Consider the following 27,915-nt stretch of genomic DNA (forward strand, 5'->3'; position numbering starts at 1 on the left):
TTATACAAACATTGTTCCAACATAATCATTCAAAATTACTACCACAGAGCATTGTAAAATAAAATGGAAATCAGTGAATGAATTAGGCATGTGCATGTAGCATTAGTTACTGTAAACAAACCAAAAGACATCCCCCATGACTGGGGAAATCAGGGTCAATATGATACAATACCCAGTTACTAATCTGACACCCTGCAAGTACACAGTGACTCATGCAGCTACTCAGCCAGGAATCCAGCATACAGACCAAGATGAATACCTAAATGATTGCAGATTGTTTTGACAACACTGTACCACCTGCAATAGTTATTTAGAACCAGCTGGGAACTCACATCTTGAAGCCATGTGACTATTACAAGGCCTCATTAAGTGATGTTTGTCACTTCATTTAGAGCACAGGACTGTTGGAGGGTGAGATTCTTGAAAGGGTATTCACACACATAAAGACAGTTTCAGTGCAGCCACCTATGGCTTCAGCTGTAATGTTATGTAAGGCATCATCAAAGCATTGCCATGGGCAGACACGAAAATGATGAAGGAAACACAGTCAGGATAACCAGTCCCTTAGATGTGAGTCAAACACAGGACCTTCTAAACGGGACCACTAACCACTCAACAATGGTGTTCACTTATAAAATACTCACAAATAGAAAAGTCAACATTACTTTTCAAGCATTACACAGACCATGATTCTAGACCTGGCTTCTTGGTGGTAAAAGTAAAAAGGTAAAGCTATCCCTGTACCAGGCCATAACGCCCATAGGGTTGTGAGACATCGAGGGACCCACATTATCTAGACAATCGGCTCACAGATGGCGGTGAGGTTAAGTAAAGCTATCCCTGTACCAGGCCGTGAAGGCCCATAGGGTTGTGAGACATCGAGGGTCCCACATTATCTAGACAATCGGCTCACAGATGGTGGTAAGGTTGTCAGCCTTACGCGCTGGCCATGCTTTACTCCCCAGGAAAATTATTTAATTAATTCCTGGTACTCATTTCTGTTAGAGGCTGAGTCAACCCCAGGGTCATAATGCGGTTGGAAGGATTAGGTCAATTGAAAAAAATCCAATGACCTCATGGGGACTTGAACCCGTGACCTTCCGGCTTGTAGCATAGAGCCTCAACCAGCTACGCTTCTTGGTGGTGCATTAAGAAAAGTGAGAAACATGGCAAGAAGTAGTAGGCCAGGCCAGTGGCAGGAGCTGCAATGCAGGAGGGAGGGTGACACACTATAAGTAAGGCCCTGCTATAAACATACGCATCCTAAAATCCTTATCTCAGTTGGTGGACTCGACCATATCCACTGTACATTCACCTGAGAATGACCAGGTCTAAAAACACAGAGAGTATGTCTGAACATGGTGTCTCTTACCTATATACTGGGACAGGAAAACCTTGACCAGGGCACAAACTGACCACCCTCCCCCCCGCCATGATCTCCTTAACATCAATTGTTTTACTTGTCACTCTTGGACGCACAGCTCCGTTTGGTTCTGAAAACAGATTTCTGTCTTCTAACCACAGTTGAGTCAAAGAGAAAAAATGACACAGATCATGGGGGTAAGAGCTAGGTGCCTATGCTCCACTTACTCTGCATGGTCAGCAGACGGGGACGTAGCAGCCAGGAAAATGGGTGGAGGGAAAATCTGTGTTGATTCTTTCACTGACTCATCTACAGCTTGAAAACTCTGAAATTGTATACAGAAATTTTGAGAAGTCTAAGTAGAATGTCAACAGATCAACTGAAATTCTGTGCTCCATGGCACATGGAGAGAAGTAACGCCTATGCAGGTGGGTGGGGGAAAAGCTGTGTCGATTCTTTCACTGACTCATGTATAGTTTGAAATCTCTGCGTTCCATTTAAACCTCCACAGAGCATCAATATTTAAATATAATTTCTAGGCTCTAAGATCTGCTAAGGAAAGTAGCTGCTAAGCAGAGCTGTGTTTAATTTTTTGTTTAATTGACTATCTCCAGAAAAACATAAGATCAAAATCAGAATAGGTTAGGAAACACTTCATGTTGAAGGCAAAAAGAAAATTGGAGGAAAATGAAGAGAAGGAACTTCAGGAAATGGACATGTTTGGTTACTAAATAACCCACTCAAAAATAAAATCAAAGGAAGATGACCTATATGAGATCTGAGGTTCTCACAGCAGTGATTATCAAGCTTGCAGTATTCAAAGATGTGATGACCTGCAGATTGGCAGGCAGATTATAATATTCCAGTTGCTCATTGACTGGACTGGAGTGACAGTGATCACTCTTACACTCTGAAGACAGAGGAAACAGTATCCATCTACATAACTAAACAGCATCACATCTCAGTAGGCTTTGAACTGAATATTAATCATCCTTCACTCATACTCTGACTGCAGTAATCACAACAAACATTCCCTTTCTCAGTGATGATACTCGCCTAATGTTAGGGACAGGATATGCCTGGCTCAAACACAGCAGAGTCCCTGGGTGGCCAAAGTCCAGTGTCTTTTCTTGAAGCCTACCGCCAGCTACCTTGGGAGCTACACTACTTGTCGGTTCTTGAAAATTACAAAAATAAAAGATTCCAACATGTTTATACAAACAAAAATGTGTGCCAGATTTTTGGTTCTCACAGCAGTGACTATTAAGACTGTTGTCTTTTGGGGTGTACTCAATGTGGTCTGGAAAAGCCCAATGTTTTGGAAGAACATAACTCCGACATTACTGCTGAAGAGTAAAATCAAGCAAGAGGCTAGCGAGAAATAGGCAGTAAGCAAAGGTATGCTTGCCAACTGCATCTTGCTGGTTTCTTGCTTGGATTACTTACTCTTTGAAGCAGAAGACAGAAGCGATTCCTCGAAACTGTCAGGACTCTTCCGCGCTATACAGTATTACAACTCAGAAGACTACAGTTTTCTAAAAATAAGTGTATTGGAACAGTGGTACCCAATGCTTTGACTGTACAGGAAATGACGAGAGACTCACGTCTGCCCGCTACATAATCGTGTACCTTACTGTTAGATTTCTTATATAAATATGTACATACCTGTTTAGAATATCAGCAACATGTCCATACATGATCTGATGCTTTCACAGCAGCTGCATGCAACAAAAGCTACTAAGGCAATCGGCAGTGTCAAAACGGAATTAGTATCAAACGTTTTCGAGACTGTCTCTTTCTCCACCATCAGAGGCCAATGTGATGTGTGGCACTGCTGCATGTTACAGTTATATCCAAAGAGTTTGCTCTCAAAGCCCAGTGTCCCTCCAAAGAGTATTCTGTTGGAGACAGGACACCTGAACCTAATATCATACTCTCTGTGTGTGTGAATACAATACACAGCTACATTCATCATAACATCAAATCCTGATGATGGAAGCAGAAACAGCCTCCTAAACGCTAGATATTAACTCCATTTTCATACAAATGAACATCTGAGATGATACAGTATGTCCATCTTAAACAGAAATACTGCAGAGGTGTGAACTGCTATAGATCATCACCAGTGATTTTAGGATCAAGAACATTCACACAGTAAGCTGCATAGTTTTTTAAAAATACTTTATATATATATATTTGCAAATTATTTTTATCTCATTATGTAAAATAGATCCATTATGAGAAGGTCATGTCTGTCAATTTGTCCACATATTCATGCACTTATTCTCCCAAACCACTGAAGGGGATTTTAAAAACATTTGGTACAGGGGTATAAAACTGTCATGAAATTTTGTTTCAATATTAATCAATTACAACCACTACTTTAAATGAGAGCCAGAGTAAACTTAATAATTTTTACAAGATTTGAGGTTTTCACAGCAGTGACTGTTCATATGGGGGTCTTCCAGGGTGACACCTTGTACAGTGCAATAAGTAGGTACAGACACATGGGAAATCTTGTTGCGTCTTCATCTCCTGGATCAAAATGGCCCTGGAGATGAAGTCCCTCCAAAAGACTGGAACCCACCTACAAGACTACACGGTGTCACAACCCAGGAAACCACAACATGAATTTATCAAATTAGATTAAACAGTTCATCATGCATAAATAAAATATATACCTGTAGGATTCTTATGATTTACAACTTTCATTTGGAACATTAAATTTGAGGTTATCACAGGTGACTATGAAGTGTACAACTTCTGAGATGTGACACTGTGCAGTCTGGTAGAAGTTCACTGACATTTCACTTGAACATCACTGAACATCTACCAGACTACATGGTGTCACACCTCCATCTGAACCATTTCTCATGGTCATGAATATTAAGAGTGCTCTCTTCTGGCATGTCTGCCATATAGTTTGGTATATATCGTGGCATGTCTGCAGAAAGTCCCAATCTATATCCCATCTATAGTCATTCTATCATGTGACAATATGTATTAACATCACAAAGGAATCTGCTGCCTCCATCTTCAGGGTTGAAAATGGAAGTAGTAGGTTCCTCTACAACATAGGTACAGATCTGCAAATGCCCTCATACCCCAGATCATTGTAATTTTACTTTCTGTATTTGGTTACATTTAACAAAATAGGAAAGAATAAATTAGAAGTCGGTCACCATGAGCTGGGACAGCTCAGTCAACTGCAGTCAGACAAAGGGCTCACCCATGCTCCTACACAATGTTACTTTGGAATCTCTCAAGGGGGTTAAAGTGGCTGGAGCATCACACACACCGCACTGAGATTAACACTACATCAACAAACATTATCTCCCCATTCCATACACAACTTCACAGCATGCTGTTTCATCATAGGCACCCTTATCTTTACTATTCTCTCCCCCCCCCTCCCCCTTCTCTCCTGTCAGTTATAGTTTACAGTTTTATCTGCCATGTCAACCTTACCTTCAAGTAGTACATGATTCTTACAGGTACAGTTATGGCAAGTGAGAGCTCACTGCACAATCATCTGATTCCAGACAGAAGCCATGCCACACAAAAATCTCTCTGAATTAAGACTTTAAGGCACAATGGTAACCACTTGAACTGTTGCTTTAAAATTTTAAATAAAAAAAAAACTGCATTTTCCCCACTCCCTGTATTTATGGATTTCATATGATTCTCAGAATATTCAGTGATTATTTCCTTATATAGCATTAACCGGTTGGTCTCTGTATAGAGATAATGGCATACTTTGTATTCTGTGGGGCAGGGGGGAGGGATTGAAATTTTAAATATTATTTAGATAAACTTCAGAATTCAAGAAATAAAGGCAATCACATTACCAGACTACTCACTGACATGTCAGCAAACTGTAGCGGGAAATCTACTGCTGTTTCTAAGCCTCAAAGGTTTAGAAATCAAAAACTAATGAACCCTAGACTGTGAATGTTGAAATTACAAGGTGCTGAAGCATCTGTCACCATTATGGGTCGTTCTGATTTGTGTTGCTTTTCTTACCCTTTGTCCACTCATGCAGATCAGCTGGCTAAGTGTACTGTTTTAATGCTAATATTGTTACCGTTGTGTTGAAGTTCAGCCAAAAGCCATTAGTTCTGGGGGATTTCAAACCCTGTTCCAAAACAATGAAAGCTAAGGTATTATATAAGCAAATGGCTGGAGGAACAGAGGGAACTCAGGAAAAGTCTCAAGAACAACAGTCAAAGTTCAGGCAAAGGGTTGAACCCAGAATATCTCAAATATGAAGTCCAGGAAAAGATCTGAACCCCGAATTTCTCAAATATGAAACAGGAGTGTGAATTACTCAACTGTGGTATTCAAAACTATGACAGAGAAGGCAGAATATTAAAATGACAGGGAAAGAGGTTATGAGAACTGAAATGAGCTCGCTCAAGATCTTATCCGATCGCTGATTCTGGTATTACAGGAATTGAAGTCAGTACCAAAAAATCTGGGTTGACAACTACCTTCTCACCTCATATTTGGTGGGGGAAATGCCTGGGCATCACACAACAACGCGATGGCATTCTTGTGAAAGGTTCTCTGTTTGTTCAGTCCATCTCCAGTTACCTTGGGTGAGGTGCGGCCTGTTGGTTCTGAAAACCAGCATTTTGAACTGTCTACTTGCCTCCATGTTGCACTATGTTAATCTCAGCCTTGCCTTGGCACTAAGCACCCATAAATTTAGCTGGTGATTAAGATTTCAGTTTCCCGGGATGCAGCACCCAGTAACTTGGTAGATAATTGTCAATGTTATGCAACATACATCTTCATCCTGAAACTATTCCCCCATTATGTTGGAACTGATCATCTGAACTACATGGTATCGCATCCCAACAGATCATAAGCTTAACCCCTTGCATGCCACGAAGCGATTGGTTCAGCTTGGCATACAACTAACATAACCAGAGACATCAGATTAATGTTAATCATGTAGTACAGCATTTCTGACACCACATGGGAGCAAGAGCAATATACTGGCACTTAGAGAGAAGAAGAGAATTTTAAACTATTGATACCTTTGGTCATTTGAAGGCAATTTAACAAAGTATTGTGGATTTCTGTGCAACTGCATTTACACCCAAGTAGCTTCTAGCAAGATATATCCATTGAGGGAGGAAGAATTGGTCTTTAAAGGATTAATACTCATTGCCATGGAAACCTCAACTCTCATTCCTTAGTGATATACTCCTCATGTGACCTGGTAGCTCTAACATTCTAATACATGTGCACATACATATACTACCATAGTCAATAAGTTCGTAGACTGGCTGCAAAGCGTCGATACAGTGCATTACAGCAGATAGGTTGAGACACGATATGATGCCCTGTCAGTTCATCTCTCGTCACAGCGAGAGGTAGTTGTGTGCAAACAGTCTAAACAGAACTATGGCCTCTATTGTGAACTGCAGTTAAATTTGAGTAGCGGAAATCGAAAATGTGGCAGTTTGAACAACGGGCAAACATAAAGTTCTGCCAAAAATTAGGCAAATTCCCCCTTAACATTACGAACTGGCTGTTGCTACATGACAACGCCCCTGCACATCACTCTGTTCTTGTCCAAGAGGAACTGGCAAGGCAACAGGCCACCGTTTTGCCATACCCTCTATGCTCACCTGATCTCGCACCATGCGATTTCTTTCTCTTTCACCGCTTGAAAGCAAAGCTATGTGGTCATAGATTTAAGTTGTCCAAGGAGGTCGTGAATGACACAAGAGACACCATACGGGAATTTCTCACCAATATTTTTCAGCAATGTTTTCGGCAGCTATATCAAAGTTGACAGACTTGCACAGTGCCCAACGGCGACTATTTTAAGAGCCAATGTGGATTTGCATAAGTGTATGTGAATATCTTGTAATATAATGCGATAAAACCACAGTCCATGAACTTAATGGCTGTACCACATATATATATATATACAAGTGCATACATGACAGAGTCTATTTTTAAATATTTAATGGCTCTTTATCAGCTGCACAGGTTATTATTTATGATAATGATTCTGCCTGAATCTCATACTGTAATTATTTAGTGTCAAACAGCAGGATGATCAGTGTGGCACTCAGTTCAAATCTCTGTCAAAACAACAGCTACCCTGACTGAAGGCTTTCAAGGTTTTCTTCAGTTCCTCCAGCACAATTCTTGGGACAGTACCTTGGTTCAACATAGGCCACTTCTTTCCCAATTCTCTGCAATTCATGTAGCGTATCATTTGATGCTACGTAGGCTGGCTACCCCCCTTCTTAGAATAGCCTCCAAGAAAAAGACATGACCTGTCATCTGAGAAGATTTATCAGTGCATATGCAATTTTCATTCACTGAAGCTGATAGGGGGCCACTGAATAAACCAAGAATCAATTATACACTGATAACAATTCTGGCAACATCTTGCAGAAATGATGGTGCCATGTCACAGTAAACATGAGAATCAGTCACACCAGAAAACTTTGTTTACTCTCACATACCTAAAGATGGGGACAGGATAACCTGGCACGTCACAGAGTACCATGGCGGTACAAGACCCAACTATGTCCAACATGAAAGTGCCCTCTATCTTGCGTCCCACGAGACGCGGTGGGATATTGTTAGTTGGTTCTGTGGAGAATTGGAACTCACCGGAACATAGGGACGGGGTACCCAACAACTTGACATGTCAGAAAGGCAACTTCTCCCACGAATGGAGTTACCATCTCACCACCATAAAATTTCTTCCCTCCAGCAGGAGACTTTGGGGCTATGTTACTTGTAGGCTCTGAAATAAGTTCACGAAACTTACCGAAACAATGGAACAGGAAACCCCACTACTTGGCAGCTCATAAAGACCCTCTGTCCAGCTGGAGAATACATAATTTCTCCTCCTTCGTATTTCTTGCCAGGTGATTTTGGGGCTATGTTACTTGTTGGCTCTGAAATAGGTTTTTTAAACTTACCAAAAATCTGAGATTGGAAACCCCATACAACTGGAGAATTCGTACTCCTCCCCCCATTCAAACTTCTTGCCAGGGAGTCTTCAGGCTATGTTACTTGCAGGCAGGGTAAGTGTGTAAGCATTTACATACCTGAGAGATCCGTGGTTCTCAAGATGGCAGCCATCAAGTTTACAGCCTTCTGGGATATGACACACTTTAATTTAGTAAATTAGTACAAACCTTTTGAAGGAACCTGATGCCTCTATCTTTACCCTATAAGAAGTCAAGGAAGTAAAAGAGTATGAGACACAGAGAAAGGGGTGTTTCGATGGGGCTCTAAATAGTCCAATGAGAATGAATGGCCTTGAAAGAAACACATGATGTGTAACTTCACACCCCTTCTTAGGAACATGTGTGACTCAGAGCTCTATTCCAATTCTCCCTTCCATGTTTTAAATATATGTTTTTCCCCCACTGAGCACTTCTTCCCTGAAGATGGAGACAGCAGGTACCTCTGCAATGATGGTACCCATCTGAATACACAATGTCACACCTCAGAAGACTGTAATCTCACTCACTATGTAATTATTTTCTTGCCAGATGAAATTACTTGTTATGAAATGTGAAACACTTCAGTTTAATATCTATGTGCTGGGTTTTTCCTTTGTGTGCGATCACACATCATTACCTGAACACAGGAACTGGCGATGCTTGAGCAAGGCACAACAGGGATATGGCGGATCTTTGGGATGTCACTTCTCTCTTAGAGCCAACCTTACTGTCCTTCAGTGTTGGAGCCACACTAGTCTGAGGCTCTGTACGTTCATACAACAAAACACGAGTTCGTCAGTGATGCAAGAAAGAAACGTTCCATAAGGGACAGTGTTTTTATATTTCTGTGCTATGACAATGTATGTCCATCAATTTAAGAACAATTTTAACCATCTGACGTCTGATATACATCAAAATTATATATACGAAAATGCAGTTCCTACCTCACAGAAAGCATACTGCATTCTGTTACAAATACCAATTACTTAATGTTTAGGAAAATCATCACTTACTATGAGAATCATATGAAACATATATATACACCGTGTGGTACAAATGCATTGTTGGGTGGCCCTGGGTTCGAAAGTGAGCCCAGAGACTTGTTATCCTGACCAAATTTCTCCAAGGTTCCCTAGTCTGTCAATCAGATAAATGCTGGGATATGAACATGTAATTTCAGATCCTTTTCAATTAGTATTTCACACAAACATCCCTCCATTCATAGTAACATAACCTATGAATTAAATTAAAAATAAAAGAAATAAATTATTTTAATGATATGTTGCATCTGGTTCTTCAAATAAATGTCTCCTTTTGTTACAAAATGATATGACATGAGGGCTAGGAACGGATTTCTAGCACTTCTGATGTGTTCCCACAATAATCCTTTCTGTGTTTGAGCATCAGGCATATTTTTCACTGATGTGATTTCAATAAATTTCATGTGTGTGAGAATATGGAGTGATGAGAGGAAACCAATGTCAGCAAAAATGCATTTCATGACAACTGCAACATACATTTACATGGGACATAAGAGACACAAATAAATTATGAGCTAACCTCAAATTCCATAGATTCCAGAATTTACAAACTACAGAAGAAACTGGAAAGAACAAATTAACAGAACAGGATCAGAAAGGATAAAAAAAATTACATCCCCAATAGAAAATAAAAGAAGATCGAGAAGATTGCTGAAATGTTCAAAGGATTCTATTCTCTAATACCCATAACAGGTCTCAGTAGGCCTAATATTGGAAAGGATGGTGATGATAATGAACGGTGATGACATGTATGACTCATTCCAAATTCTGAGCTTAAGAGGTTATGTTGACTAATTTAATAACTGATTCAAGTATGTAATGAACCAATGTCAACAGAGCAGTGGTTAGCAATGGTGCTTCAGTATCAGTCCAGAGATCAGATATCTTCAATGAATATTTCCACAGTTTTCCATGGTCCTTGCACATAAGTGATGCAATATATATTAAGACCATTCTTTCTAAATCTTTCAAATTGATCATTTACAATCATCCTGCCATCAGGCAACACATAATCTAAGCTAGTGCACAAGTGTTGTTAAATAAACCAAAAACAACATAGTGTAGGGAGATCTGAGCTTGTCACTGAGGTGAATATCAAGATTTGAGTCTTCCAAGATTCAAAGCCTTGCAGGTTGGTAGACAGGTACCAATGCTTTGCATGAACCTGGTGCTTTCAGCAAACCTCAAGATGAAGACAACAGGTTCCTCCAAAACAATGGTGTGTATCTACCAGCCTATGCAGTTCTATATTCCTCAAGACTGTAATCTTGCACTAAAACAAAATCCAACTATCTAAACAGTAACACTGGGAATACTAACATTCTGAACAAGTACTTACAATTACCTGAACATTGGTATTGGGAAACCCTGAACCATGCATGTCAACACAATCTTCCCACCAACCAGTGACTGAGCCTTTACCCCAGTAAACTGACCATCTTTCAGTTTTGGGGCAACACTTGCAGATGGTTCTGAAAAGTGAGTGACAAATTTCCTGTACAGAGATAATGGAGAAGAGACTGCAGCCTAGTTTGTTAGTTTCAGAAAACTTGAAGCAGCTGGAACCTGAAAGGAGGGCTCAACATTTTAAATAATCTGACAATACCTGAATGAGGGGGTAGAACTATGTGACTGCAAAAAGCCATCCCTGTAACAGGACATGGAGGTCCACAGAGGTTTGTGAGATGTAGAGGCTCCCACATTTTCTAGAGAATCGACTCACAGATGGTGGTAAGTTGTCAGCCTTACGCGTCAACCGCACTTTACCCGCAAGAAGATTCCTGGTACTCATTTCTGTTAGAGGCTGAGTCAACCCCAGGGCCAAAGTGCGGCTGGAAGGATTAAGTCAATTGAATAATCCAATGACCCCATCGGGAATCAAATCCGCAACCTTCTGGCTAGTAACATAATGCCTCACCCAACTACACTGTGTCTGTGACTGTAACTGAAAATATTTCAGAAGATAGTAGTCTTCAAGTCAATGCTGTGAGATCCTCAAATACAGCGAAAATGCCGTTCTCCAGCCTTTGGGGGTAAGTGCCTCTCACCTATTCCAGTTCATAATGAACTTCTGAAGGTATGTATTTTAAAGACATTGGAAAGACTGCTTAGATGGGGTATCAGCCCACTGAAAGGCCACATAAAAACACAACATAGAGAAAACACGGACATATATCCATGCCACAAACAGGATTTTAACAAATGAATCCAGTGTTCAAGCAGTCAAAGACTGTACATGCCTTAGACTGTGAGTGGCATGTGACTGAATGTTATTTATCTTACATACTCTTAGCACAGAACATTTCAGTTTGTAATTTTTCCTTTTTCTTCTTCCTTGGTGCTAGAGCCTGATTTGAGCATCACCCTGCACAGCTGGTACAACCTAAATCCTATTCAGGCATCTGGCAATTTACCAAATATAGGGACTATTACTTCAGGACACACTTTAGAAAACATAAACAAACAAATATGTTTGCTCTGAACAGGATCCAACTCCATGGTTACAGTGTGTCAGAGGTCAAGCCTACTTGGCCACCAAGATGAAGATCATCATCATCATCATCATCATCATGAATTAATATATAAATCATTAAGATAAATTAATTATGAAATAACACTCAATTCAGTTTGAAATTCTGATCACTATCGGATACAGAAAATTTCAAATATTTTGTCTGAATCACAAAGAAAATTGGCTCAATCTTAATACATTTCACCAGTATCTGAGAGGCACAAATTTCCAAGCCTCAGATGGGGCTGTCTCACTGACTGAAGTTGTTGTCCCTTTCTTCATGCAAATTCCAAAATAGTACCTTGAAAGGCATGGCCATTTCCACGTTCATCTTCCTTTATAGCTCACTGAATATAATCATATTCTCACATAATCTGACCCTAAATAACCTCTGTAACTGGAACAGTGTCCTTAACTTATCTATGAACCAATCCAAGTAACCAAGAAACTGGAAACAGCACATTTAAATTATATATTAGCTCAAAAACAAACCATAAATCTAACAATAAGTTGACTGACCTGGACATGAAAACCCATGAACCTTTCCAACAGAAATGGGATCCTCAAACAATATACTACCCAAACAAAGAAACTGTGAATCCTGGAGCAATATGCTTACCTTTTCAATGGAAATGGGTATCTTCAAACAATACTCTAATGAGAAAAACAGAAATGGGAATATTTGAAAATACTCTTACCTTTTCAATGGTAAATGGAACCCTCAAACAATACATTACAAGAATACTGGAAATGGGAATCCTTGAACAACACTACAAGGATACTGGAAATGGGAATACTTGAACACACTACAAGGATACTGGATACTGGAAATGGGAATACTTGAACAACACTACAAGGATACTGGAAATGGGAATCATTGAACAACACACTACCTAGAAACAATGGATTAACATACTGCATGAATACTGCAATTGCTAATCATTGAACAACACTCTACCTGAACAATGGAATTCAGACTCCTTCAATAATACACTATGTGGTAACCTTTAGTCACTGAATGGATTGAATACAGAAACTGCTAATCCTTGAGCAATCCACTACCTAAACAATGAATGGAACTGGGAATGCCTCAACAATGCATAATACCGTAACTGTCACGTGGATTGCAGTCTGTATTTTCGCACCTGTGATGTGCCCATCTTTAACTTTTGGGGCCACACATATCTGTGGTTCTGCAAGGTCATAACAACATCCAAATGGAGTTCTAATGCGTGTACTACACTGTCACATTACATTCTGACCAGAAATTCATTCATTTCACCTAAAACCTCTCAATTATATATATATAATTTTCATGATATTTTTTTCCTCTTAACACCATATTATCCTGACAAATAAGGTAACGGCACAATTCCAAATGCAGATGAATTATATATGCACAGCATACTCTTAATTATCAAAGCTAAGAGATGGGAGAGCCAGCACAAATAATCGAAAGGTATTGATACCTGAATGCAGGGGGAGGATGTCCCTGCGCCACACAAAGAAGAGGGGCCATACCCCGCTCACCTACATTCTTTCTCACACTCCCCACTTCCTTGTCTTTCACTTGAGGAGACATGCTTGCCTGTGGCTCTGGAATGAACACAAGAAAAGTCTTGATAGTGGGATTTGAACCCACATGCTCTCAACATAAGGGCTGGGTTAAAAACACAATTTTCTTGAGATTGTTTCACATTTCCTGTTCAAAAAAATGTTGACATTTATCCAAAATTTCCATAATGGTGAATCTATGGTCTGTATTGTAAATTCCGTACCCTCGTTCTATAATTTCCGTAAAGGCAAAACTCTGTAATGCAAATATGTGTAGCACAGCCATGCATTACACTGTCTGTGCTTATGCCAAGTATGCTGGCATACAGTATGTCACTATGTATGTCCTACATCAGCATAAGTAACAAACCAAATCATTATTAACTTGTAGATAAACACGGCCAACACTCTCTGATGTATCACTGCTACAGCCTGTCAACAATTTTTCATATATAAAACAATGGACATTACATTAATGGAATGCTCCCCACCTGAACAGAGGAATGGGGTTGGCTTGCGCATCACAAGGAAGAACCACAGGATGATTACAAATTCCTACCACTGCATCCAGTTTTGACTTTGGGGGGAGCCGAGGAGGGGTGCTGCCAATTGGTTCTAGAACCCAAAAAATGCAAACTAATCTTGGTGACCAACATCAACATCAAAATATTCAGAACCAATCACTTAATAAGGTCAGATACAAATATAAGCAGATATTGATCCCTATAAAAAAACAAAACCCTTTTCTGGATATGAGATAAAATATTTTAAAATGCTATATTTCTGCTATTTCACAGCGGAATGTTGCTTGAATACTGGAATATGAATAGATATTCCGACATCAAGGTCATTTTAGGCAGAAAACGTATTCTTAACCTTTGTCCTTTCCATGTGCTCTGGTGAGAGAAATTTGCTCAAAATAAATGAACACATAAAGAAGAGAGCAACATTTATGTTAAGGGCACAGCTGACTTGGAAATTTCAACTGAAAGTTTGATCCAGTTTAGAGTGTAACTAAGTCTGGAAACAACCTCCTTATAACACCCTTGTTCTATATTGCAGAGGTAAATATACTGTTGGCAAAACCATAGACACACTAAATTGCATAACCACAAATTCTTAAAAAAGAGTACAGTCTTTTGGGTTTAATACCACTTAGTTCAGAGAGACACTGACATTTACCAGTAACACATGACCTCTCTCTTCACAGTAGAAGAGTAAACCAACTTCTGCTAGTTTCCTGTTTGCCTGTTTCTTCAATCCCAAAGACTGAGGTGATATTACTTGAAAACAATGGACTCTCTCTGAACTACATAACGTTACAACCCCAAACACCACACTTTGCATAGTCATCACCATGTGAAATTCAAATCACCAGTTCTATCATTGAAAACACTAATCAACAGCAGAAACATAACACTGCATACAGCCATATATTTGTATCACTGACTGTTTTAAATTAAATATGCAATATACAAAAAGAGTTATAACTAAACATTTAACTGAGAAAAACAGTTCCTGTCACGTGCTCATTTTTTGTAAAAAGAATGATCAATAATTCTAGGAAATTAAATCAAGCTTCAAGGATTATAGGCAACCAGTAGAGATAAAAATGAAACATAAGATTAGTCTTCTGGGATGTGATGTCATGTAGACAGACGTGCACTTGCTGCCTCCATCTTCAGGGTAGAAAATGGAGACAGAAGTTTTCTCTGAACAATCTGTACCTGTATACAAGACTACATGCCATCACATGCAAGAACACTGTAACCTTAATATTCGCCACAGCAAGAACCTCAAATCTAATAGAAAGAAAGTTTCCTGTTATTTAACATAGACCCCCCCCCTCCTCATCCCAAATATCAGATGTAATCCAGACCCTGTATAATCCAATGGAAACTGGAGGATGGCCCAAAAGTCAGTTTACTGCTTAGTAAAATGTAAATTAAAATACATTAGACATTTCTTTATTACATACTTAATTTAGAAAAAAAAAATATCCTCCATGTTAATTAAACACACAACTCACAGTACTGTGATACTGCTCCACAAATTGACTGGCAGGTTTAAATCTGAATATTTCCGTTAATACGAGAGAATGTTTCAAGTTAACTGACTTTTGGCATACTCTGTGTATATACCATCTGCTTTAGCATTGCAGAAACTCTGCATTTTGCCAACATAGTGCATTTACGTGTTTTTTGAGCAGCCTCCGTAGTCTAGGGGTAACATTCCCACCTCATGACTCAAGGTATGCGGGTTCAAACCCGGCGGAGGTCGTGGAATTTTTAAGGGCGGAAAAATTCAGGGAACAAGTCCTCCAGGAGGGACTTTAAGCCGTGGGTCCCGTGTCGTAGCTTTATGGCACGTAAAAGAACCTCATGCCTTAAGGAGGCTTCTGAGCTAAATTATAAAAAAAGAGGACATTTTCCGCCCAACAATAGTCTCTAACGCCTCTGGTAGATGGGGGAAGCATCTAGATACCACTGAGCCAGTAGAGGCCGAACTCGCTGGCTGAGTTGGGACTGATTCTACGCACCAGTATCGGTAGGGTATAGGGACTGGTAGAATATCACACGGGGACGTACAACAGACCACTGGTCGCGGTGCATGGGGAAACCCAGCCCCTCCAATAATAATAATAATAATACATGACCTCTGTGATTCTCACAACAAACGATTACTTCCCGAAACAGGATTAACTGATTGATCATTACTACGGAGATGTAGCGTGTTTCTTGTGAGGTACGAATCATTATGTATTATGTGGGCAAATTTCATGCTTTAAAGGGCGAAACAGCTTTGATTGATGGAAGCTGTGATTTGCTTCATGCACAGACTGCATGACAAACAAACAAAGATACTTAGTGAACACAAGCAATACTGATGTCGCAATGCTGCCAACCTGAACACAGGGATGGGATGGGCCTGGGCCCCACAAGGAAGTACTGTGGGGTGACCGCAAATGGTACCCACAGCACCAAGCTTTGATCTGGGGGGCAACCATGGAGGTGTACTGCCAATTGGTTCTAAAACACAAAACAGCCAAAGTCACACATCTCTGTGTGAACAAAGGAAATTTGCCATTTCGCTTCCTGCATAGATAGAATCACTGCCAGTACTCTTCACTATATCATCTCATACCCACAGACTTTTACGGAGTACTAAAGATGGAACAAAATCCGAAACCAGGATATTAGGCAAGACATGGATGCGGTACTACTATAGGAAAAATCTGTGTAACTGAGGCTACAGTGGTGTGGGCATGTAGTACGCACAGATGACGTGACAGGAATTTGAAGAGTCATTACCGTGTTCACAACAGCCTGCCACTGGAACGTAAGGCAGATGAGTCCAGTCCACATCCTCATACTTTACTTCCATTTTAGTATTATCCTTGCAACTATTCCAAGATCTAGTATGGACTTCACTAGTTCATGCACTCCATGCAGACAATGCATAACATGCAAATAACTAACTAATTACCAAGCCAATTCCACCGAGCACGGTCCTTTTTGAAAAGTTAATCATTGCTCAGCTAGTCCAAAATATTCCCTTTCTTTCAGGGAACTCAAAGAGTCCAATAGCATGTTCATTAGAGTCCATCACTGATCCATATCTCGGCCAGAAGATTCATTACTTCCTTCAGATCATTGCATAATATGTAAGTCATGAAATTATTACTTATCATCTTTTGTCTCTTGTATTTGTACTAAATTTAATATCTTTTTACGTGAAGACGCAAGGGAAGAAGATTGTAATGTACACGTAACAGGTACAGCCAGTAAAAGGAATTATTAATGAAACAATCAACACTATGATGAACTCTTCCCTTATAACAAACAACTATTGAACTCACATTCAACTATTCACTGTTTGTTGAAGATACTGAACCTGCTCAGAAGTCAAAGAAATACAGACAGATTGAAAAAAATAAGTAACCAGTAATAAGGGTAGAATGTTCATTATTATTATACACTATAATATAATATTAAATATATATGAATTGTTTAATATATCCTTCAAAATAAAATGGAAATAAAGATGTACATTAGAAGAACACAACTAATCTCATTTTAACACAGTTTCAACTCAACAAAGACTTTCTTTTGTTTCCATAATTTTGATTGAATTCAGGAGGACATGCAGATCGATCAGTGTATGGACTTACCGAACTCATCATGTCTTTTGCAGGGTTACAAACATGCCAAAAACATAGTCACTAAAATATACATTTTTAGTATTTTCAAGCAACTTGTGAATCAGAGAGGATTTTGGACTTTTCAAATTGATCCTCATGCAACAAAGACTGTTACATATATAGAAGGAAGGAGAGAGAACAGAAAACCTATGCAGCATGATGAACAGCCCTCACCTGAATGCAGGGACAGGCTGGCCCTGAGCTTCACACAGCAGAACCGCCTGTGTCATCACCCTTCTAGTCAGAATGTCAGATTTCCCACGAGGGGGCAATCTAGGGGGCTCACTGCCTACTGATTCTGACAGAGACAAAAGAAACAGTGACAGCTAACAATACGGGTCCTTTTCCAAGGAACGCTATGAAGAGACCAATCCTCACTTACCCCTCTGGGGAACCAGGAAGTTGTAATTCCCTTACTCTTAACTGTTTCAGTACTTTGCAAGAGAACTACAACAAGAAACTTCATTGCTGTGAAAACCCCAGATCTTATATATGTTTATAAACATTTTGTTGTTCATTCATGGGTTACTTCATTCCTGTTTCAACTGCTGAATTACATAGGGAATGATGAATATGTCATGCATGACATATTCCAAGAAAGAAACCTAGCATTTGCATGGAGAAATCACAGAAAACTATGAAAATCTAGGTCAGATAGATGGTAACCTGGCTAAGATACGAACTTGTTACACCCAAAATGCAAGCCTGAGGGTGCAAATTAAACAGGATGAGACTGCTGTGATGTTTCAAACACTCTTGGCCCAACATGACATAAAACGATATTGCAAACATCTTTTATGGTGAAAAGTACTGTCTTCTTGGGTGTGACATAGTGCTGTCTAACAGAGTTCACTGATGTTCCAGAGGAACATACTGCCTCCATCTTCAGGGTCAAAAAGAGTAGTAAGCAGATTCCATTAATATTGGGGAAGCAGTATGTTCCTCCAAAATACCAATAAACTTCTACCAGACTACATGGTATATATCCCAGAAGGCAGTATTTTTCATAGGAACTGCCAAGAAAGCTTCAAATCTCCTATCTCTGACATCACTACACAGTTATACTTTGGCAGCACCCACAGCTTAAGGTATATTTAACGTTTATCCTCTTCTTCTTCTTCTTCTACCATAATTTACATTTTATATGGGTCAATGAGTGGAAAGCCCCCCACCTGCTCTTTCTCAAACTAATATTTCCTTTTTGATTTCTTGCCACATATTTTCTGTCTTCTTACTGTCCCCCAGCACCTGGCTCAACCATTTTTTCTGAGTCTTTCCACTGGCATCTGGCCTTAAAATTCTAATTATAACACCCATCTCAGTATTCTTTTTCCATCCACTGTTCTCACATGGTAAACCACTGTCAGTGGAGACTGCTCTCATTTCAAAATGTTAAACATATCAAATGTGCCTCAGGCAATGGAAAATGTCCAGCACAATTTTAGTGTCATACCCTTTTACAGATTTTTCTCTGAAACCACTCCAACAGTTCATCAAACCCAGCTTACCAAAGAGAACAATAAAGCTATTTATTACATCTAATGAAGGCTAGTTTCACAGTCTTGACTTAACATTATCTGAATATAAGGATGGGGGCTCTATGTCCCTCACATAACAGGACAGACCCATGACCAACACCTTCACATGTGTGTGGGTTCATAAGGGAAAGAGAACCTTGGGTGTAACACCTCCCACATGCTCAATACAGAGATATAAACCCAACACCTTAGCTTACCTGAACATGGGAACGGGAAATGCTTGTGCTTCACAAAGGAAACCAAAACCCCTACCAGTCTCCACATCAAAAGAATTTGACTTTGAAGTTTTAGGAACATTTGGGGCAGCCCTCCCAACCGGTTCTGCATGCAACAGAACAGACTGGATGAGTACCACAAACGTGTTCACGTGACGTACATAAATAAGACAGTACAAACCATACATAGAGAACTACATTAAGAGTGAATGTCACAGCTGAGTGCGCAGCAACCCTGCTTTGTATTCTGAAGGTCTGAGGTTCAAATCTAAACCGGCGTACTGGGAATGCTAATTAGGGTTTCTGTATGTTTCCTTAGTCCCTCCAAGCTAATGATGGGATAGTATATTAAATTAGGCTCAGCCCACTTCCTTCCAAGGAACATGGTGTCACACCACACAAGACAGTGATCCTTCTAAACTACACCCACTTAAACAGGGGCACAGAATTCATTTCTGAGGTGTGGGCACCCACAGGATAGAACCTATCATCTCCAGCATTAAGGCAATCATGATGATGATGATGAACCAGAAAGAATGTCAAAGAAATCAGCCATGGCTTATTTTAAAATACTATCCCAAAGTTTACCTGGAAGGACAAAGGAAAACCACAAAAGAAAACCTCAATGAGGATAGCTGGTATGACAGTCTGAAAGTGACATTGACTAAGCCCTGGGTATACCCTGTGGACAGACCAAGTATGAATCTTAACACTCACCTCTGTATAACAAGTCTTTCATAACGCAGTGTTTACGCATGACAAGCTAGACTCTGCTGCTGACTTACCTAAGTTTACACAGCATTCTAACATGTAGAGAGTGGGCATTCAAACTACAACGAAACTGAATGATGGAGCTGGGGAACCCTTGAGCCTTGCAGAATAGGACAAAACTCTGATGTTCATATGTCCTATTTGATTCTCAGGTTGTCAAGCCAGGAATTTTAGGAGGCGAACTACCACGTTTTGGGCAACAAGAAACTAACAAATTATAATCAGGGGTGTAGCCCACAAACAAATGCGCCGGAGCAGCCTGGTACACAATTTAATGTTGAAAGAAATGGGCAAAAATGGTTAAATGAGGCAATTCTCCTTGTCACTTATAATAGTATGACATCATGACTGAAAGCCAGAATAGTAGAACAAATTCGTCTGGGGCAACGGATACGCATACAACAATAGAAGAACCCTTGGAGGCAACGTTTTCTATGCGGTTCATATCAAGGATAAACAGGAAACGTTAGTCAGAAATCGACGGTCAGAAGCCAGAGATTGGAGTTAGCAGTTAGAGTCTTGAGTTCCATTGTTAGACACCACTACTAAGTGATTACTAATGAGGCCATAGAAGACACGGTGTTTACAGTAATGATCTACAGAGCATAGATCAGCAAGACTGTTACAGTTATTTATGAGCAATCATCATTCAATAAATCAAATTATCAATCCAAACACTGTGTCTAGTCACTTTCACATGACAACAGCTTTGCAGTTTTAAACACAGATGTGAATGACATACAACTTACAAAACACATGCTTAAACAAGCTGAAACTTCTACCTCAAACAGAAAGATCAGAAATTGAATAAGCAACAATTTATTCATATTTGATATCACCCTCTTTAAATGAATGCCAAGATGATGCCCCCACACTCAAGGAAGTACTGAGGCACTGCCCTGGCTTCACTACAGTCCTGATAATAATGACAAGCAGAAACAAGGACAAGAACAGAGCCTTGGGATCTGCCAGCAGTAAGAGGAACTAACAAACATTAACACTCACCAATGGCATGATTCAACGTGAGGGGTGCAAAAGAAAACTTCTTGCAGCAGACTTCAGTTTCTAACACATATAAATAATAAGATCATGGGTCTTCTGGGATAGAATATTATGCAGCTCAGTAGGAACCTGTTACCTCCTTCTTCAGGGTTCAAGACTGATCCTTCTACCATCAAAATAAAGGCAGCATAATTCCTAGAAGTGTTCCTGTGGCCATAGATTCTAGGGTTACTACACGGGTGATGAAAGACATGGCACATGGCTCTGAAGAACTAATATTTTACAGCCGTATTTTCTAAGCTTATCATTTCCCTACATGGTGGATTGTTTTGAAGAAGCAACATTTCACACCAACTCTGTTTTACTGCATTGCTACCAACCTAGAATTTGGTACAGGATGAGCCTGTGCTTGGCAGAGCAATGAAACATCAGAGTTGTGCTGCTTCTGGAGAACCGTTACTTTGGCGGTGGGTGGCACACGTGGCGCAGTACTGCTGACAGGTTCTGAATAAAAGTGACAGTTCATACTTACGAAACATTGACATTACTGCTGGAAACATCAGAATTTGCAAACACAACTGACGAAAAAATAACCCATTTCTAAAATGGGATTTGCTGTTTTTACAGCAGTGAATAACTAAGACTGCAGTCTTCTGGGACATAATACAGTCTGGTAGAATGTTAACAATGTTTCAGAGGAATATGCTCCTTCCATCTTCAAGGTATCTTGCAGTAAATTCCTCTGAAAAGTCAGTACCCACTCACCAGACTACATAGGTTTTCTTTTGTGGTTCACTTTACAACACTGTCTTTAACTAACATTAGAATGATCGTTGAATAATGAACTACAAAGGATTTGATAGGGAACAGTCATGGCCTAATTTGTGCCAGTGTTAAAGCATTTGCCATGAAAGGCTGAGGAAAAGCAAGAAAAATCTAAACCAGGATAGTTACTGTCCTGGCCACGATTCAAACGAAGGACTTCACAAAAAGAAGTACAGAGCGTCACTGCTCGGCTACAGAGCACTGTAACACAGAAGATCACGGTACAAATATTCACTGCTGCAAAAACCTCACATGTTAGACAGTGAGGTGTTGCAACTACATAACATGCTCACCTGAATATTGGGACAGGAAATGCTTGAGCTTCACATAACAGACTGTACATGCTTCCTGACTTCACTTCAAAAGAATCTGATTTGGCAGACTTGGGGATTTTTGGAGATACTCTTCCGACAGGTTCTAAAGAGATAAATGATCTTAACGTCAGCTGTTTACAGTCAGTTCAGTAGCCATGACTAATAGCAATGTGAGCTAGATATATCATTAATATTACAGATTTCTGGGATGTGATACAATGTAGTTTGGTACAAAGGTGTGGGCATATTTGAGGAAGCTGCAGGTAGCAAACTATACAGCATTGAATCCCAGAAAATCATAATCTTTATATCACTGCAAACGGATGTCACAACATAATTCCCATACTTTACGCTTCAGTCAGACCTTTGAATTACAAAGACACAAATCTATAATACTGTGTTTTGATGCTTTAAGATGAAAGAAAGCGAACCAGTAACGAAGACTAGCCCCTTCTGGATTGCCCAACTAAGTAGGAACCTTCCTTCCCCTTATATCCAATGATGAAAACAGATCCAGTTTCCAAAACAATGGACAATGTGCAAGATAATGGTCATGTTTATTTTGACTTGTTAATTTCAATGTCATTCCTTTAGAAAAGCAACCATAACCTAGACAGAGTTGAGGCAACTCTGCTTCTATACCATAAATACTTTCAAATCTCTCATTTGGGAGACATATATATGCTCCCTCCTAGTAACAAGGAAGGAAGTTGAAACATAATGTCATTTTAAGAACGACTACCTCTATCCTAGGAGGGCAGTGACACATGGAAAGGACGATACATGCAGATTCTAATATATCATTGAGAAGGGAGGTTAGGTGAAGTGCTGTGCTGAAACCCAGATCATGGCGCTCTGGGCTGTGACATCATTGGGGGGAAGGGGGGAGTTCCAGGCATCTGTTCTTCCTTGAATTTCTGGTGGGGAGGGGAATTACAAATTGAAAAAATGAAATATACTGATTATTAATACCAAAAAAATAAAAATAGTTTTAAAAAGTATTCTCCTATACCGAATACTCTAGGCTGATAAGTAAAAATAGATTTAAACAGCTTAAAAGTAAGACTGTAAGAAAATGTTCTTGTTGCTAAGCCCTCAAGTGTCTGTGTCATGTACTTGTGTAGGCAGATAATGGACATTTTGGATAAAAATGCTACCTTGTTCTTCACGGTTGAAGTTTGAACAAGAAGGAAGCTTCCTCCAAAACCAAAATGTGGGTGTCCACATGGTGTCACAACCCAGAAGACCAGAGTCTTGACAATTGCTGGTATGAAAGCTTCGAAACATACAATGGGCTGAACTCTGAATGTTTCATAGTTTCACAGATTTAGAGAACTAAAGGGCTCTAGCCTATGTGCTTACCTGAACACAGGGACAGGATACCCCTGTGCTGGGCACAATAATGTGAAACCTGAGCCCGCAAACCTCACAAATGAATGACTTTTGTCATCTGTTGAGAAGGTTGGTGACTTGGCACCAACTGGTTCTGTTGGGAGCATGGAGATATGCAGTTTATAACATAATGTCACGCATTCAAAAATATTTTACAATAAAAACGTTTACAAAATTATACTACCCCTAAAACACATTTGTTCAATGGCTCACATATACAATGAACAGTTCTCTTCAAATGCGATTAATAATCTTTTCGGGAAAGAAGGTTTGGAGCATAAAGATTAGAAACAGATATCGTTTTCTGGATTATACTGCCATCTATCGCCAGAAACACAAGACCAAAATTTCAGACGAATATGTCACAGATTCCTCCAAAACATTGATGATGATCTCCCAGAGGCATTGTGTCATATCCCGGAATATTGCAACTGTCATGAAAACCTCAAATCTCATATAATACAAGTTAAATGCATGTGATAGGGGCTATCGAAAACTGAAAATAAATGCTTCCTTGGGAGATATGGATTGAAATGGCTTTTCAGAACTAGACAGGTGCTCCAGATATGTATAAGAATCTAGGGGAATGACCAAATCATATTACAAAGGAAATTATCACAAAGCAGACTCACGAATTTCATCCTACATGTACTGCTGTTGGGAGCAGTAATTCAGTACTTCAGACATTTCAAATAGATTCCTCAAAATGATAACCATAAACACTACTTGGATTAACCACAGGAAATGTAACTTAAATATTATATACACTCTTTACAAGTATGACCATACAAAATTTTAAGGCTTACAAATAAATTATGATAATGTTGCTCTTGAATGTCTGTAAGACTGTCAGGTTGGCACTGATGATGATAGGGAATTAACAATTAAAAATTTAGATGACCTCCAATGGAGTGATGCTTACACCAAGTGTCATAATTAATGGGGTCAGATAAACAAACAAATACTACTATAAGTCTATCTTTTCTTAAAGGCAGATCTAATGATTACAATCTAAAGAAATTAATTTACTGTTAATAATCTTTCACGTGACAAACTCCATAATCAGTTCATTCCACCATTTTAATATGAAACTGAATGATAAAGAAATACATTTCAAACCGAGGTTCACCTCCTGAACACTGCTGGAATTGTGCATGGTACTAGAGTGCTTGGTGGGGGACAGGGAATCATCCCCTTCACCAAGGTTTTTTTTTGGGGGGGGGGGAAGTATCATTTTCAAAAATACTAAAAACTAGAAGTCCTAATACACTAGGGCATTCAGTAAAAAAAAAAATCTTAAACTGCTTAAATGTGAGTCTGAGAACAACAATTTTGTCAGCACCCATGGCCTGGTATGCAAAACTACAGGAACATACCTGAATGTGGGGACAGGAAACCCCTGTGCCAGACATAACAATCCAAATCCTTCACCAGAGTTTATAATAAATGAACTACTCTTATCATTGGTTGAGAATTTAGGCGTTCTTGCTCCAACTGGATCTGTGAATGGAGAGGTATGCCTCACTGTCTTACCTGAATGATGGGACAGGATACCCCTGGGCAGGGCACAGCAGCGCAAATCCTTGGCCCAGAAACTTTACAAATGAGCTACTTGTCGCTTCAATTGAGAATTTTGGTGCTTTTGCTCCAACAGGTTCTGTATGTAAGTGGAGTGCACAGGACCATCAGTGAGATATACATGTGTACGTACCTGAACACGGGACAGGGTACCCAAGAGAACAGTCTAGGCACACATGAAATGAAGGCAATATTCAAGATTCACTACATTAAGACGTAAAAAAAATACAGAGCCAAACTCCTATGCACAAAAGAATATCAACCTCAAAACAAAAGCCTCAGTATGATAAACTTGCTGAATACGAAATCACAAAAGGGGGGGGGGGTTATTCCCCCCTCCTATCTTTTCAATAGAAAAGTAATAACGTCAGTGGAAGGAAATTGATTATGATAGTCTGTGAAATAAATGCAAGGAGAAGACTATACATGGCCAAAGAGAATATACTGGACCCTGCCAGGGCATAGGAGAAAAGGAAAACCAAAAAAGAGTGGAAAGATTAGTACAGGACTGAAACCAGAGGATGTACAGGACTGACAAAGTGATTCCTGGGGATGATAAAGAAGCATACAGCTGTATAAAGGTGACCATAATAATATTAAAATTATATAAGCCATGACCAGCAGACAATGCAACCACATGGCGTACAAGAGACTAATAAGACTACAGTAATTTAGGATGCGTGTAATTTGGTGGACAGATATCAGAGTTTGAGAAGAACTTACTGCTTTCCTCTTCAGGACAGAGAGGTACTTCTTCCATACTAAAGATGGAGGCACCAGACTGCTCAGAAACATTACTGCCTATCTACCAAACACCACAGCATCACAACACAGAACACTGTAATCTTCAAGGATTTTTCCTTTTGCTACAATGTCCAAACTGGCTCTGGGGACCACACGGTCTTCATTAATGAGACATGTTGACCGTTTTTGCAGTTCTGAGAAGTGAGAAGCTGGTATCTGAGGCTGGCTACAGTTGGGGAACCCAGAGGAAGAGGAACATTAGCCAAGTAACAGCTAGTGAAGACGGATAAGATTTTATACATAGTTACAGGGATATTTTGAGTGTGTAACTCATTCAGACTGTCATAGTTATTTGTAGTTATGATCTGTAGTATCCAATAAACCAAACTGTCAATCCAAACCCCATGTCTAGTCACTAAATACATGACAATATATACCACAACCTCATGTTTTATTCAGAAGAAATGTGTATTGTATAATTTTAATGTACACATAAGCAATCCCCTTTTATCATAGGAGCTCCTGAAGATGGTCTTATGAGATCAAAACATGTTAAGGCTATTATATTAACTGCAGTTTTTAGTAAAGCCTGTTCCACCTGATTGTTGTCTTATTCTTTAACAATTACTACCCAGTCTGCTATCCAATCATAAGAGTGTCCTCTCAAGAATAACATGGCCCATGCATCATCTAGTCTTCATTGCAAGGTATTTCCCTCAGAAATAAAGCACCTGACACATCATCCAATCTTAATAAAGCACAGGGACAACTTCATCTTCTTATCACATATACATCATCCTCTCGTTTCATTCCTGATCACTTTCTATAAAGTTTCCTTATCAAACTGCATATCCAGTGTATGAACCCTCTACAATTTCACTACTTTACTGACACTAAGTACCCCACACAAAATACAAAGCCAAATATATTAGTGCTCTTTCAAAACACTTGCTATTTACATATTTCCTTCAAAGTAAGAGACCACACTTCACAACCATACAAGACAGGTAGTAAAACGAGGTTAGATTAGGTGAATAATTTTAAAAGCTGTGGCCTGCTTACCTAAATGCAGGCACAGGAAGGCCCTGAGCCTGACAGAGCAGCCCAAATCCCAGGCCAGAGTGTCTCACAAATGAAAGGACTTTTGTATCACTTGCAAATGTTGGTGCTTTGGCTCCAACGGGCTCTGCGCACAAAACAGTGTAATTAGTGCGCAGACCCTCAAAGTGAATACCAACAGAATACCGAAGAGTCACATATTTCACGTACAATAACTTTCAAATATTGACTAAACTACATGATCCCCATATCTAAGAAAGAATGGACAGGAAACAAAAATTTTGTTAATAAAGTATGTGCCAGTTCTTTAAGGGCAAATTCATGTGGACGTGTTTGGATGTTAACTATTACGAGTTCATTGACTTCACATAACACTAGTATAATGAAAAATAAGCAAAGAAAGTACCCATATTGTAAGAATACAAATAAAAATATTAACTATTAAATTTTAGGTCATGGAACACTGAAAATAGTTGCTCATGTACTGCTAAGTTCAGTATACTCAATGCTCTCCAAACGTGACTATTATTTTAAACACTGACCGTCACCTTGACGTTTTTGAACATAATGTTTAAGAAACTGGATTTGTTTCTGTCCCTAAGCATAAGCGAGGAAACATTCCTACACAGCTGGGCCTGTCTGGAAGACAATCCCAATCAGAGTCCAGTAATGTAGTCTTGAACTATTATACCAGCGACTAACTGCTTGAGCTATGGCGCAGCCCTTTCGAGCAACTATACAACAGCCATTGCTAGGTAACAGCTCTGCAAACAAGTATGTTTCCACAGCATTAATGAAAGAGACACTTTCTGTGCTGTCTA

The 27,915-nt window shown here is 39.5% G+C and overlaps 1 protein-coding gene across 1 annotated transcript in view; it reads right to left on the reverse strand.

Annotated features, from left to right (window-relative positions):
• LOC111874991 (Down syndrome cell adhesion molecule-like protein Dscam2) overlaps positions 1–27,915 on the reverse strand; it is a 203,409-nt gene that overhangs the window by 93,427 nt on the left and 82,067 nt on the right. Inside the window, 1 exon segment of the mRNA XM_033755675.1 lies at positions 8,006–8,141. Coding sequence (XP_033611566.1) covers positions 8,006–8,141 — 136 coding nt within the window.

Source organism: Cryptotermes secundus, unplaced genomic scaffold, assembly GCF_002891405.2.
Source record: "Cryptotermes secundus unplaced genomic scaffold, Csec_1.0 scaffold868, whole genome shotgun sequence".
Taxonomy (NCBI): domain Eukaryota; kingdom Metazoa; phylum Arthropoda; class Insecta; order Blattodea; family Kalotermitidae; genus Cryptotermes; species Cryptotermes secundus.